The sequence below is a fragment of the Pyrus communis genome, chromosome 13, assembly GCF_041283825.1.
Source record: "Pyrus communis isolate YQ-2024b chromosome 13, ASM4128382v1, whole genome shotgun sequence".
In the NCBI taxonomy this organism is placed as follows: domain Eukaryota; kingdom Viridiplantae; phylum Streptophyta; class Magnoliopsida; order Rosales; family Rosaceae; genus Pyrus; species Pyrus communis.
Window position 1 is genome coordinate 22,942,199 of NC_142577.1, and position 16,469 is coordinate 22,958,667.

Below are 16,469 nucleotides of genomic sequence, written 5' to 3' on the forward strand. Positions count from 1 at the left end.
TCTTTATGGTATCAGAGCCATTTGTCTAATGACAAAACCTCCTGCATCTGTTTCCTCCTTCTTCTAACCCAGCAAGCTCGCGACTGTATTTTTTTTCTTTCTTTTTCTCTGCCTTCTCTTCTTCTCAAATTTTCTTCCGCTTCCATGGCTGCTTCTTCTTCTCTTCTTACCAGCTCCCTTCCTAATATTTCCTATCTGGTTTCCATCAAACTTGATCGAACCAATTACATGTTGTGGCTTGCCCAGTTTAATCCCTTACTTAAAAGTAATGATCTTGTTGCCTATGTTGATGGTACAAAAACATGTCCAACCAAGTTTCTTGAGAATACTACTACTCTCAATTCCGAGTACGTAACTTGGCAGCGACATGACCAACAATTGTTGAGTTGGATTAACTCAACTTTGACACCCAATGTGCTTTCCATCGTCGCAACCTGTGACACATCCCGAGCTGCTTGGGATACTCTGAAAACACGTTTTGCTTCTCAATCTCGCACCAGTGTTCTTCAACTTAAGCACCAGATGCAGTCCACTAAAAGAGGTAACATGTCCATCACAGACTATGTTGATAAATTAACTAACTTTGCTGATCAATTGGCTCTTGCGAGAAAACCTGTCGATGACGATGATTTTATGGAGCTGATTTTGAATGGTGTTGGTCCTGCTTTCGAAAGTATAGTTACTTCGGTTCAAGCAAGAGAAAATCCTATGAGTCTTGACGATATGGTTGCTTTGCTCTTGAGCGCTGAAAACCGTATGGACGACTATAGCCCTACTTTCAGTCCTGATCACACCACTACAGCTCTCTTTGCCCCTTCTGGCTCCACTCCCAATCCTGGTCGTGGAACCACACTTCACCGAGGAAATGGTCGTACATCCTCATTCCGTCGTGGTGGTTTTCAAGGTCGTGGCTTTTTTCAAGGTCGCGGTGCTGGTAATCCTTTTGTTGGCCGTTGTGGTGGTTCAAACAGTGGTTTGTTTCATGGTGGATCCGGTCGTGGCTCGTTTCAGAATCGAGGACTTCTTCCTACACCAAATGCTGGTCTTCGTCGCTCTTCCTATCTTCCCAACCATGCTGCGGATGCTCCCTCTTCCTCTAATATTTGTAACTATTGTGGTGATCATCGTCATTCTACCGCAAATTGTTTCAAGTCTCCTTTTTCCGAAGGCCGCTATCCACAATCTCATGCTATGATGGCTGCCTCTCCTGTGGTTAATGCACGGTCCCCTACATGGTATACCGACAGTGGCGCATCGTCACACATCACCAATGATTTAGCTAATTTGAGCCTCTCCACAGAATATATTGGCCAAGACCAAGTTGCGGTTGGTAATGGTGCAGGTTTGTCTATAAAGCATATTGGTTCCGGTTTCGTGTCTCAATTTCCTTTAAATTCTGTGTTGTATTGTCCTTCTGCTTCTGCTAATCTACTGAGCGTTCATCGCTTTTGTTATGATAATCATTGCTACTTCATTTTCACTCCTACTGATTTCTTTGTGAAGGATCTATCCACGGGGAAGACGCTTTTCCACGGCAAGAGTGAGAATGGATTGTATCCGTTTCGTGTGGGTTTGTCGAAGTTTCCTTTCAAGAACGTGGCATTATTTGGACAACGAACCTCTTCATTTATGTGGCATCAACGTTTCGATCATCCATCTCCTGCAATTTTAAAAAAAATTATGTCCTCTATTCCTATTAAGGATTCTAAGTTCCCTAGTTTTTGCCCTACTTGCCCATTGGGCAAAAACACTAAATTACCATTTGCTTTGTCTCCATCAGTTTCAGTTTGTCCTCTTCAATTGATTCATTGTGATGTTTGGACTTTACCAATTGTCTCTGTTAAGGGTTCCAAGTATTTTATAATATTTCTGTAAACACGAAAAATTCCTGAAACAAGAGACAAGAATACGTGTACAAAATATATTTTTTGTTTGTATTGATTTTGGGGTTACAATCTCTTTGTAATTTGATCCTCTGATTCTATCTTCGTAGGGTGTAGGTTTGTGGATGAGCTGTTGATCCAAAGGGCCGTCGGGGCTTGATCTAGGGATGAACAGTTGATGAACGGATCTTCAAGGGCTTTTGAGCTTGATCTTGAAGACTGGGTGTATGGATTTCTTCAAGGGGGCCGTCGGGGCTTGATCTTGAGGGTTGATGGATGAGCGGATCTTCAAGGACTTTTGGGCCTAATCTTGAAGACTGAGTGTATGGATTTCTTCCAGAGGCCGTCGGGGCTTGATCTTGAGGGTTGATGGACGAGCGGATCTTCAAGGGCTTTTGGGCCTAATCTTGAAGACTGATTGGATGTGTGGATTTGTTGAGGTTGTTGATCCAAAGGGCCGTTGGGGCTTGATCTTAGGACGAACGGATGATGAACACTTTCTTCAAGGGGCCGTCGGGGCTTGATCTTGAGTCGGCGGAAGTTCTTCAAAAGCCGTTGGGGCTTGACCTTGAAGGAGGGTTTGACGAAGAACGAAGAGTGTTTTCTTGATCCTTCGGGATTTTGCTTGAGAGCTTTAGAGTTTCAAGGCTTCAAGGTTTTGGTGTGATGTAAATTCCCTTCTTTCTTTCTCTTCTTCCTTTCTTTCAAAATGAATGTCTTGGCTTCCTATTTATAGAATTCCAAAACTTGATTTTTGGATTTAAATAATCAGATGAAATAAATCATTTCTGCCAGGTAATGACACGTGTCCTATTTGATGACTTTTCCAATTTATTTCGATTTTTCGTTGAGTCACACGCTACATGTAAAATTTATGTGACACGTGAGCGTTGAAATTTTAATTATTGGTCAACATTCATTTCACCGAAATTTCGATGTCCACAAATGCCCCCACTTCAAGGCGCGTCGTAGACATGTGCTTGTCACGTGTAGAAGATGCGTTTTGAAGTCCCTTAATGTAGATGTCAACCCAAGGGCCGTCGAGGCTTGATCTTGAATTGAGCTGGAAATTTCTTCAAGGGCCATCGAGGCTTGATCTTGAGTTCGACTGGAAGATTTTCTGGTTTCCTCCAATCGTTGATTTTCCACAAGCTTAATCTTGAACTGGGCTGGAAGATTTTTTTGGTCTCCTCCGAAGGTCTGAACTTACTCCTTTTATCTGGAGTTGAATTTGATTCAAGGGTGGTGAACACTTGATTTTGAATCGGACTTGTGATTTCTTCAAGGGCCATTGAGGCTTGATCTTGAACTGGGCTGGAGGATTCTTCTGGTCTCCTCCGCTCGTTGATTTTCCTTTGTGCTACTCTTGAACTGGGCAGCAGGATTCTTTTGGTCTCCCCCCGAAGGTTTACGAGCGGTTTCAGGATATGGCAGGCAAGTACGAGGTGGAGGTGCTGACCTGTTTCTTTGTTCAATCTTTCCAATTCGTATTGAATACGAATCGGAAAGATTGAAGTTTCCTTGTCCCTTCTCTGGCAGTGTATCAACCGTTGAAGATGACTACTCGAGAGCAATACTAGGTAAGCAATCAGGAATAGATTCCAGGTAGTCGGTTCCAGATCGGAAGACTGACTCCAAGTGCCGGCTGATTGCTTCTTTCACTTTGCCATGCGAGTAAGAACAAGGACAAAGGAAAAGACAGGGAAAAAGCATGATATGAGATACCTTTGCTTTCGAAGAAGCAGCGAATGAATCAACACATATATTTGTTGTGCTTGTCTCCACATGCTTCGATGTATCATTTTCACTTGCCTTACTTGCTCCCCTTTGCAGAAGTGGTATTTCCTTATGCAGGTTTAGCATCTTCTCTTGTAGTATTTGTCCTCCGATGCAGGAGTTGAATGCAACCTTTGCATTTAAATGGTGCTTCACTTCTTGGTGGCAACTGGTTTGAGTGGAGGTTCCGACATATTGCTTTCTCTGTCCTTGTCTTGGCAGGTGAGAACAAGGGCAAAGGAAAAGATAGGGAAAAAGCATGATATGAGATACCTTTGCTTTCGCCCTTGATGATATGAGATACCTTTGCTTTTGAAGAAGCGGTGAATGAATCAGCACATGCTTCAATCTATCGTTTCCTCCTGGGTCATCTGTACTCCAGGCATCTGGTATCTTCAAAGGTTGAATAGGTTTTCTCAAAGGAAGAAGAAGAATTGTGTATTTCGAGAGGCTTTGCTGGGAGTGCGCCCTCAGAGGTGAGGAAGAGTTGGGCATTTTCTTCAGGTCTGCCTTGCCATAAGAGACGAAGGTCGACACATATAGGGATTTCTTAATAGCAAGTGGTGGTACCGTTCTTTTACCCTTGTCGACAAACGTCTCTTCGATATCTGAACGACGCCTCTTCGATTTCTGAACGACGCCTCTTCGATTTCTGAACGAGTGCCACTTTTGACAAAGTTGCACGCGTTTTCTGAAAAGCAGAGAAAGCGTCGCCGAACTTTGCGCTTGTCGGCTAAAGACGTGTAGTTGCGATGATGGCCTCCACGTGTTCTCGACTTTGTCAGATATCTTTTGACAAAGTTGAACGCATTTTCTGAAAAGCCACGAACGCGTCGCCGAACTTCACGCAGGAAAATCCGGATTTTTGAATCGGTGGTCGTGTCGCTTGGCTTTTTACAGAGGTATCGATCACTCCAACATACACACTCTGAAAATTGCCCATTCTTGAAAATCGTCTCCGGCCTTTTGAGAATTATCTTCATCCACCCATTCTCTCTGAACACCTTTGAAAAAAATGACTAACTCATCGAACCTTTGCTTAGATTTGAGTCTCAGCAGCGATCCGGTTGCACCCGGTCAAGGTAATGTATGGCGCCCTTCTTTTTTATCTTCTAACGGTCCTCTTACAGGTGAAGACTCCGTGATGCAGGACGCCACAACAGCTACAATAGTAGCTAGGAACCTCCTCACTCCAAAAGATAGTAGGCTGCTGTCAGGACGGTCCGATGAGTTGGCCGTTCAAGAGTCCCTCGCTCTCAGCGTTCAGTGTGCAGGCTCTGTGTCCAACATGGGCCAACGCCTACTTGCTCGCTCCCGTCAGGTTGAATCGTTGATGGCAGAGGTGGAAAGTCTCAAGCAAGAGATCAAGCAGCTGAAGTATGAGAATAGAAGTTTGCACGTGCTTGCAAACAACTATTCGACGGGCATGAAGAGGAAGCTTGATGAGCTGCAAGAATCTGAAGGTCGGATTCAAAGTGATCGTCAAAGGTTTTCGTCTTTCCTCCAGAGGCACCTTTTTCCTGGGTCTTCCAGCGTTTGGCCAAGTATTGAGGCCTGGAATGCTCTAGCTTCAATGCCTCCCGCTCCGATGCCTTCTGCTCCGATGCCTTCCGCTTCTAGAGTTTTGCCAAGTAATGGGGCTTCACGTGAACATCCTTTGTGAAAGCTCCATCTTTTTTTTTTTTTTTTTTTTTTTTTTTTTTTTTTTTTTGTACACACTTGTAATTTCTTGGAGATTAATGGACATGTTTTATTTTATTCAGTGTATTGTGATAAATACAGATAAAACATATACATCACCGTCCATCATCATTCCTTTTTATTTTATTCTTTTCTTTGCTTTCGGTGGCGCTGATCCACCATTCATTTATATATATATATATATATATATATATATATATATATATATATATTTCAGATGGTGCCAGAAGCACCTTCATTGGTTTTTTTCTTTCTTTTTATTATATATATATATATTTTTTTTTCTTTTTGCGCATGGTTCCAGAAGCACCATCATTGTTTTTATTATATTTTTTTTCTTTGCTTTCGGTGGTGCTGATCCACCAAGATAGATCCTTTTTTTTATTATTTTTTTTCTTTTTTTTTATATATATATTCCCCACATGGTGCAGGGAGGAAATTGCAGAGAAGCTTGGAGTAGTCAGTGGATGCTGTTGCTGCGGCTATGGAGTTTGGAGAGCTGAAGCAACGGAGTTCGGAGAAAGTCTTTGGGTGTGAGTTGACAAACTTTGGTTTTGTCAATCTCATTCAAAGGCAGCAGCAGAGGCAAGCAGATGTGAGTTCTTTGGGTGTGAGTTGACAAACTTTGTTTTTGTTAATCACATTCAAAGGCAGCAGCCATGGCGGAGGTGCAGAAGCAGCCAGAGCTTGAAGTAGTGCAAAGCGTCGAGCTTGAAGACCGGCTAGTCGTTTGACAGCGGTCAATGAAGCTCTTCGTTGATTTTGATCATGGTGGCCAGGGTGACGAGCTGAGGGACTTGCAGGCGAGGAGCTGCATGGATGGAGAGGAAGAAGTGCCTTGTCGTGTTCCGTCATCTCAAGCTTGCTCGGCGACCCAACAAACACCTGTCCACCGCTGTCGACGACGGCGTCTCCGAGCCTGCCGCCGTGCAAGAATCTGCAGCTGGCTCCGTTCTTGCAGTAGCCTCTGGCGAAATACAAGCAGGGTTTCCACCCAAACCCTGAGTTGGGGTCCTCCAAGCTCACGTCGCTGACTGAGCAACTTCGTCGGTGGAGCGGGGAGCGGAGCTCTTGTGTGTTTTGGTTTTCTTCAGATTTAGGCTGAAGGAAAACATGTGGGTGCTGCCATTTTTGGACTGCTTCGTGTTGTTGTTGCAGGGTGTTGATGACGGCAAAGACATGGCGCAGCTGCTGTCTCTGTTTGGGCTTCTGCCTGACGTCGGCGGTTGCTGCAGCGTTATGCAAAGAAGGAAAGGCTGCTGCTTGTTCGTCCGTCACTGCTGTTGTTTTGTTCGAAACCGTCCTTGCATCATCGGCGGGTTTCGGGACCATCGCTGGGCACGATGGGTTCTTCTCCTCCACTTGTTCAAACATGGAGGATGATGGTTTCTTCTCCGATCGCAGGCTCCAAGTTGTTGGCTTCTCAAAATATCAAAACCCGATGTTACATTTGTTGCTTCTTTTGAAGTACTTGACATTCTAAAAAGAAGTTTTGGATGCTGAACGCCACTGCTGCTGCCAGTGTTTGTATGAACGTGCTGTTTCGACTTAATGTCACGTGTTCCACAACCAACTTGATTTATTGGTCGATAATACCCTGCGGAGGATGAGGATTTCGCTTGACTTGATGTACCAAAACAAGGATTTACATTAGTTCGTTTTCTTGAATCACTTGTTGTGTTGACGGAACTGCCGCTGCACTTTTTACCAGTGTGCATTCTTGACTTTGCAATTTCCATCATTTTCCATGCTTTGTCGATATCATTTAAGCCACAACTGTCTCGATTTCTCGGTTGTTGACCACTTGTGGAAGCTGAGGACTGTGTCTGGCCTGATCTTTCATGGAGTACCACACCATTTTCAGGCTTTTGACTACTAATGCAGCCAGATTTAATTGAACTCGAAGAGAAGCTCAATGAACCACTTTGGATGGCATTCCAATTTTCACGGAGTTCTTGTACTCGAGTGCACACATAACGACGGTGAACCAATGTTCTTGCACCTGATGCTGCAACAGCTTTGGGTACAAGAATCTTAGGGGAATCACTGGCAGTCCACTCAACTGTGTTTAGCTCAGTTATGACATATTCATCCCTATGGTTGGACCGCATCACCAGTGGCCCAGAAACTTCATCAGCTTTTTCTTTCCCATACAATTGCTCGAGCAGTGCAACAGCCAACTCCATGGTAGTACCAGGTCCTTTTTTTTTTTTTTTTTTTTTTTTTTTTTTTTACAGAGCAGCACGCAGATTCCCCTGCTTCTCGGAAACCCTCCTGCCACTGCATCTTAAAGATGACGCCGCCATGGTTCACAAACTCTTGAAGCACAATTGGGGGCTTGAGGTTGTCGAGACCATCGTGGTTGAAAACCAGCGCCATTTTGTGCGACTTGGCGCTGCCGTCGGCCACCAGTGGCTTCGCGATTACCGGAAACTTTAGACCCTCCCATGCCTGGCGATCAAACAGCGTTTCCTTGTCGTATATTACAATCTGCTTTGGAATCCCAAACGTGTCGCTCTCGTGCTTGATTCTCAGCTCCGAAACCACCTGCAACATGGAAATCCGAATGTGCAGGCGCTCGATTGCCTCTGGCGCGTCGATTATAACCCCGTCGGGGTTCTTGACCCTGAACTCCGCCAGCCCCCGCTTCCAATCGTCTCCGTAGAGCTTGTGCAGCACGCAGTCGAACGGCCCCTGATCTGCCAGCGAGCGCTCAGTGTCGATCCGAACGAGATCGATGCCCCGCGATCTGGCTAGGTTGACCAGCGACTCTTGGATGAAGCTTTGCTGCTTCTTGGGTAATGAAATTGGCAGCGGTTGCTGCTGGGTTTGTGGTTTGTTGGAAGAGCTGAAAGTTACCGTACCAGATGAGGTTGATGGTAATTTTACCGGAGAGGAGAGATTTGGAGATCTGAGAGTAACTCTGTGATTTTTTGGTTTAGGGAAGGAGATGAGAGATTTGAGGTTGGAGGGGAAAGAAGAGTTTGATGATAGGGGCACTCCCAGCTCCTTCCTTGACTTGAGAACGACCGAGTGGAGAACAACTTCAGGTCCAAAAGCTAGCCTTATCATTTCCTTCTCGCCATGGTCTTGTATCAGAAGCAGACCCATGATTTTTGAAGCATTTTCTGGGTCCAAATTTTGGATCCTCGAGAACACAATTCTTGTAGCTTCATAGGAGTCCATGGCGGATAGAGAAGTTGGGTTGTTGGGTGACCATGGCTTTGAAGGAAAAATTTTGTCCTAGCTAAGAACATGTAAGAACATTTGAATACATTGGCATACTAATAACACTTTAAAGTAGGCATGCATTCAAAAACAATTCATAAAACCCATGACTTTCAAAGCCTAGTATATGGTGAACCATAAGACTCTTTAACAATATTAAAGAGAATAAGAATTTAGAGATTCTTTACCCTTAAAGCTCATCCTTGATTACACAAGGGATTCACCCAAGTGGAGGGCCTTCAAGTCACCTCCTTGCTCCTTGGATCTTCCTTGTGATTTTCTCCCTTTTAGTGCTCCTTTTCTTCTTTGAGGATTTGAGGATTTGTTCTCCAAAACACCAAAAGTTTGGTGTCTCTAAGTCTCCACACCAAAGATGTTGTGTGAAGATGAAAATGGATGACTTAGGGAAGAAAGATTGCTAGATCTTCCTCACCTAAGGTGGCCGGCCTCTATGTAGAAAAATGAGAGAATATGTTTCACCCAAATTCAATTAGAAAACCCCTTAATGTGAAACCAAGCTATAATGTTGATTTTACACTTCATTTCATGTGAGTGGCAAACTTGTAATTAATACAAGTTTGCTACCCCTCACCCTTATGGCCATATGTTGTTATTGGGCTTAATTGCCCATTTTGTTTTAGTTGTCATACAACTTAAACATAATGGGCCTTGTGGACCAAAACGTTTTTGTGCCCCGAAGCCCAAAACTAACTTAAACGCCCAATACGAACGTTTCGTATAATTAATTAACTATTTAATTAATCTTGACCATTCTTCAATTAAACCATTTAATTGCTTATCCATTTCATATAATTTCTTCACTTATATCCTTACTCGGTGTACGATCCATTAGGTTCCAATTAGCGAGGTAGTGGGCGATGTTACTCTTAACGATCGATTGTGAATTGAAACCACATTTCAATTCTCCCTTAAAATTAGTGTTTGCTAATCTTTAGGGCTTCCACAAACCATGGGTGACGCCTAGCAGCATGTCATGGTTACCCAAGCTAAGTAGAAGTGGTTGGAGAACCTATCCAGTTACAACTACAATGCAATACGGTCCTTCTCTAATACAATACTCTTAATTACATTGTTTAAGTGATAGTTTGTTTCATGTCTACTATCCAATGTGATATTTCTCTATATGATTCAATTGAATAAGATTTGGAACAACCTTCCTTAGTCATATTCATATGCTTTGGCCAAAGACTCTCGAATCATATCTTAGAGTATTCTCCTTCCACTATGGAAGGTTAGAGATCCCTTGTTGTGCATTCATATGCCTACATGACTAGATAGCTTGACCCCAACAATGCCGTGGACACTCCAATGGAATGCCGTTGACATAATCAAAGATCAAGGACCTAACCATTAGACATCAATGATGCCTCAGGTCAAAGGACTACTTTGCATATTGCAACTATTGAGTTCTCACATGACATGTATGTTTGAACTCTCGTTTGATCGTTGTTCAGTGTACTCGATTACTCTTTCGAGCACCTATGTGTTTGCCTTAGTGTCCAACACCAAATGACTTGAGACTAGTTCATACTCACGCTTGAGTCGACATAACACATACTAACCTTAGCGGATTGTCAATGCCCAATTGGCAATCCTATGGCTAGGAACGTTTTAGGAATGAACATAAGAGAAAGGTCTCGTTAATTTAACTAACTTAAATCACTTGTCTCTTAGATCAATTACATTCCTTGGATTCCCTTATTGCTTAAACACAAGATACTATAAATAGTGATTAACAATAAGCTTTGCCCTCTATTAAACATATAAAAGTTTAACACAATAAGTATTCCAAAAAGCTATTACATCAAATGAGTGGCTTTGTGGGCATACTTCCAACAATCTCCCACTTGCACTCAAAGCCATCTTCCCATGTATCTAATACCCATCTTTTCCATATGACGGTCAAGTTGGATTTGAGACATTGGCTTCGTTAGTGGATCTGCTACGTTATCGGCTGAAGCAACTTTGAGGATGTTGACTTTCCCCTCGGCAGCATATCTTCTAATGATATTAAAGCGCCTATCAAAATGCTTGTTCTTTTGATGTGCCCTGGGTTCCTTGGCTTGAGCTATCGCCCCACTATTATCACAGTACAAAGTTACTGGTGATGTAATGGTTGGAACCACTCCAAGTTCATTGATGAACTTCTTCATCCAGAACGCTTCTTTGCCGGCTTCAGCTGCAGCGACATATTCAGCCTCTGTCGTGGAATCAGCAATTACACTTTGTTTCTTGCTTTTCCAGCTGACAGCCCCACCATTCAGAGTGAATACATAACCGGAGTTGGAACTTCTATCATCGACGTCAGATTGGAAATCTGCGTCTGTATAGCCTTCCACTCGCAACTCTGTCGCTCCTCCATAAACGAGGAACATGTCCTTAGTTCTTCTTAAGTACTTAAGGACCGTCTTGACAGCTGCCCAGTGTTCTGATCCTGGGTTAGATTGATATCGACTAGTAATGCTCACAACATATGCGATATCAGGCCTTGTGCATATCATGGCATACATAAGACTTCCTATGGCGGAAGCATAAGGAATCATATTCATATGCCGTATCTCTTCAGGAGTCTTAGGTCCCATGGACTTAGAAAGATGAATTCCATGTCCTACAGGAAGAATACCTTTCTTAGATTGCTCCATCTGGAACCTACTTAGCACCTTATCAATGTACATAGATTGGGATAATCCAATTAATTTTCTGGATCTATCACGATAGAGCTTTATCCCAAGTACATAAGATGCATCTCCTAAATCTTTCATGTGGAAGGTTTTGGACAACCACACTTTTACAGAAGAAAGTACTGCAGTGTCATTCCCGAATAGCAATATGTCGTCTACATATAACACTAGGAATACAACTGCTTCCCCAACGACTTTTTGATAAACACAATTGTCGTCTTCGTTTTGGGTAAAACCAAACGATTTGATTTCAGTATCAAAACGAATGTTCCAGCTCCTGGAGGCTTGCTTAAGTCCATAAATGGACCTTTGAAGCTTGCATACCTTAGTCTTTTCAGACTTGGACACGAAACCTTCGGGTTGAGCCATATAAAGCTCTTCCTCTAGGTAGCCGTTCAGAAAGGCTGTCTTCACGTCCATTTGCCAGATTTCATAATCATGGTACGTAGCTATAGCAAGCAAAATCCGAATGGACTTAATCATGGCTACAGGAGAGAAAGTTTCTTCATAGTCAATCCCTTCTCGTTGCCTGTAACCTTTGGCTACTAGTCTAGCCTTATAAGTCTCCACGTTCCCATCAACGCCTATTTTCCTCTTGAAGATCCATTTGTTTCCAACAGGTACTATACCTTCTGGAGGGTCTACAAGAGTCCAGACTTGATTTTGATACATGGAATCCATCTCGGATTTCATGGCCTCTTGCCATCTCTTTGAGTCAATGTCGGACATTGCCTCAATGTAGTCTCTAGGGTCTTCCTTTGTGTCATTGTCACCTAGAAGGTACAATTCCCCAAAGTCTTTGTCTAAGCCATACCTCCTAGGTGGCTTATTAACCCGTTCAGATCTACGTGGAGCTAAGGGTTCAGGAACAGGGTTGTCAACTTGTCGAGTGCTTGTTTGTGGTTCATCATTAATCTCATTAATTTCCTTCAATTCTATCTTGCTAGTTCCTTTAAGAACTAATTCATCCTCCATGAATATAGCAGTTCTGGCGACAAAGACTTTCTGGTCGTCAGGGTGATAGAATTCGTATCCATAGGTTTGTTTAGGATACCCCACAAAATAGCATTTAACGGATCTCGCTTCAAGCTTTCCAGCATCTTGTTTCTTAACGTATGCTGGACAACCCCAAATCTTAAGATGTTTAAGACTTGGCTTCTTTCCATACCATATCTCATATGGTGTTTGTGGAACAGATTTAGAAGGCACTGCATTCAGCAAATAAGCTGCTGTGTGTAGTGCATATCCCCAGAATGATATTGGTAGATCAGCGGAACTCATCATAGAACGAACCATGTTCATCAAGGTTCGGTTTCTCCTCTCAGAAACTCCGTTATGTTGAGGAGTTCCTGGTGGAGTCCACTGTGATACTATTCCACACTCTTTGAGATAATCTAGGAACTCATTACTCAGATATTCACCCCCTCGATCCGATCTTAGGGTCTTTATCTGTTTCCCAGTTTGCTTCTCAACTTCATTCTTGAATTCTTTGAACCTTTCAAAGGATTCTGACTTGTACTTCATAAGATACAAATAGCCAAACCGAGAGTGATCGTCGGTGAATGTGATATAGTAGGAGAAGTCTCCTCTCGACGTAGTAGACATAGGTCCACATACGTCAGTGTGGATTAACCCTAGAATTTCAGTGGCACGCTCTCCTTTCCCAGTGAATGGAGATTTGGTCATCTTCCCCAATAGACAAGGTTCACAAGTTCCCATGAGGTCATTACCTAATGGGCTAAGATATCCATCTTTCGACATCTTGCGAATCTTATCCTGGTTTACATGTCCAAGTTTAAGATGCCAAAGTCTAACCTGGTTAACTTCTTCTCTAGCCCTTTTGGGTTTTGAGGTATTCCCGCTTTCAATACAGTGCATCCCACTATTCGTCTCTTGGTGAAAAAGTCCCTCTATCATATTACCATGAGAGATAATACGACCGTTCAAGTATAAAGTGCAACTCATTTTGTCAAACAATACTGAGTGCCCATCTCGTAAAAGCTTAGAGATAGAAATCAAATTCTTTATACATGAAGGAAAATATAAACAATTTTTAAGTTCCAGGACTTCCCCAGAGGGTAGGTTAAGCATGTAGGTGCCTATTGCTTTTGCAGAGATTTTAGCGCCGTTCCCAACTCGCACAACCATCTCCCCATTGCGTAGTGTCTTGCTCCTTACTAGTCCCTGCATCGTATTACAGATATGTTGACTAGCGCCTGAATCAAATATCCAGGAATTGGAGCTCACTGTAAAAGCACTTTCTATGACCGAAATAGTTTCTTCAAAAGTTCGTGTCATAAGGCTCGCAATGCGCACCCTGTATTTCTTCTTCCAACGTTCATCCTTTCCACAATGAAAGCATGTTCCTTTGGATTTCTTTGCCTTCTTCTTAAGTAACCTTTTCCTTGTTTTTGCATTCTCACTCCCACTGTCCTTTTTGAAACATTTTTCAAATTTACAGCACATGTCAATCATCTCGTTAAAAGTATGATCAAATCTATTCACTTTATAGTTTACAATAAACTTAGTGAAATCATCCGAGAGATATGCAAGGAAAAAGTCTTGGGCCATTTTGTCAAGTATAATGGTGGGTAGTATTTTAGGCATGTCGTTAACTACATAACATAACAGAAATCGTATTAGATTGTTGATTAACTACTTGATTGGGTCTTGAATCAAATAGTATCACCCACTATTTTTGGCAAATTACATATCCCTCAATAGAATCCGAGAGTTATGTTGAACTCTTAGCGGGGTATGGGAGACTCACCATTACCAAGCCCACCTCAGAATTATATCATGTTGGTTAGCAAAAATAATGATGAGAGAATAACACTTTAGTCATTTACAACTTTTGTAATTACCCATCTTGTTTGGCCTCTAGAGAATGAATGCCTCAGAATTATATCATGTTGGCACCATTGCACTTAGTTAAGTTATTCCCACCATGCTTAGTTTATGTAGAGGTTCAAGCATAACCTCAGAATTATATCATGTTGGTCATACTCGTTGTCTACACTCACCTCATCATATGTTTATGGACTCCTCCTGGATGTAAGCACATACTTTGAACTTCCCCATTATAGGGTGAAGCCGGTGCATGAGTCACAAATGATTGGAGCCCACCACGGTGGAAGGCCTACGAAGAGATGTTCAAAGCATCTCTCGCTTATCAACTTAATATCCATTTTATTTGAGGGAGTAGTGTTGGGCTACATCAAAAACATTTTAATCATATTAAAAGAACATGGGCCTATCACAACTATTGGTCCAAGTTAATATGAATTAGTAGCATATAATACTCCCACTGTTTCGTTGAAACAAGCGAGACTATATGGAACTACTAACGAACGCATTGCATCCTCATATGGACTATATAGTCGTTTTAGGTTTTAGGATGATTATGAACCGTTTGATTTGATCCAACACGAGCCTTGTGTTGGACCTTGGGTTTAAGGTAGATAGTTGTTGATTTTAGTTACGCGTTTAATCCAATTAAACCGTTATTTCCTATTGGGCGTTGGACCCAACTATTCCAATTTGCATACATATAAACAAAGAGGAATACATGAAATAATAAGAAGGGCTTATGCCCTTTTACAACACAAATAATGGGCTTATGCCCTTTACAACAAATTGAAGGACTTATGCCCAATACAACAACTTGAATTAATCAAATTACATTCAAATCTACATTACTTAAAACCCAAGCATTCATAATGTAAATCGGCCAATCACATAGCTCAATTATCGAGGCCTTTGGTTCATAATCACCCTTTTCTTAATTAACTAAATTAACTAAGAAAGCAACTTTAAACAATTGGTTTTTGGATCCATAGAATTGATTTAAATGGAACTAAATATAATGAAAATCCAATTCTCATTAAAGAGACAAAACAATTTTTGTTCTCATTTTATTTGGGCCATTTTGCAAAACACAAACTTTTGGGCCAAAATTCAAATACACAAAAGTATCAACATTTTATATAATTGCACAAAAGTACCCCACTAGAGGGGTGGCCGGCCATCATTGAGATTTTTGATAAAAAAAAAATTTTGTAAGTGGATTTTGGTGGGTGAGATTAAAGATGGTGGGGATGGTTTGAAAAGAAAATATATCTTTGATATAATTAAAACCATTTAATCATTTCTTACCAACAATCATCATCCATCAACCAATATTCAAAAATAAATCTTTGACATAATTAAAGCCATTTAATCATTTCTCACCAATAATCATCACCCATCAACTAATAATCAAAACTTTATGTAAAACATAAAACTTTTGAATCAAAACTTCAAAACTTTTTGTTCTTGATAAGAACTTCAAGAAATATGAAGAACATACATGAAAACTCATAATAGCTCCATGGATGTTTTCTTTCACCAAAAACTCAAATTTTCACAACTCAAAAGAGGGTTAATATCCTAGGGTACTTAGGGGTTCCAAAAAGCACTTTAAAACCATTTTAACAAGCCTAACATGAACCCAAAAAATCACCCTTTGGATTTGGCCGAAAATCCCAAAACACTTGGCACCAACTTTTAGTTCCATTATTCATGCTTTAATGAAATACATCTACAACATTTGAGATGCTAAATTTTCAAGTAAAATTTATATTCAAAGCAAGAACAAAGCTTGTAACATTTACAACACTTAAATCACAAAATATGAAAAATCACAAAACCCAAAAGGATCCACCATAAACTAGGCCTAGGCTCTTGATACCACTTGAAGGAAAAATTTTGTCCTAGCTAAGAACATGTAAGAACATTTGAATACATTGGCATACTAATAACACTTTAAAGTAGGCATGCATTCAAAAACAATTCATAAAACCCATGACTTTCAAAGCCTAGTATATGGTGAACCATAAGACTCTTTAACAATATTAAAGAGAATAAGAATTTAGAGATTCTTTACCCTTGAAGCTCATCCTTGATTACACAAGGGATTCACCCAAGTGGAGGGCCTTCAAGTCACCTCCTTGCTCCTTGGATCTTCCTTGTGATTTTCTCCCTTTTAGTGCTCCTTTTCTTCTTTGAGGATTTGAGGATTTGTTCTCCAAAACACCAAAAGTTTGGTGTCTCTAAGTCTCCACACCAAAGATGTTGTGTGAAGATGAAAATGGATGACTTAGGGAAGAAAGATTGCTAGATCTTCCTCACCTAAGGTGGC

General features: G+C 41.5%; 2 protein-coding genes across 2 annotated transcripts; one reads left to right on the forward strand and one right to left on the reverse strand.

Annotated features, from left to right (window-relative positions):
* The first annotated feature begins 144 nt into the window (after nt 1-144).
* LOC148691960 (uncharacterized) lies at nt 145-1,544 on the forward strand. Its single transcript, XM_088683454.1, has 2 exons — nt 145-1,342; nt 1,504-1,544. Exons 1-2 carry the CDS (start codon nt 145-147, stop codon nt 1,542-1,544), a joined length of 1,239 nt encoding a protein of 412 aa, XP_088539580.1.
* Nucleotides 1,545-7,272: 5,728 nt separating this feature from the next.
* Nucleotides 7,273-8,546, reverse strand: LOC148691961 (uncharacterized). The gene is made up of 2 exons (XM_088683456.1): nt 7,596-8,546; nt 7,273-7,368 (listed from the first exon to the last, which is right to left on the reverse strand). The coding sequence occupies exons 1-2, from the start codon at nt 8,544-8,546 to the stop codon at nt 7,273-7,275; spliced, it is 1,047 nt and encodes a 348-aa protein (XP_088539582.1).
* Nucleotides 8,547-16,469: the final 7,923 nt, after the last annotated feature.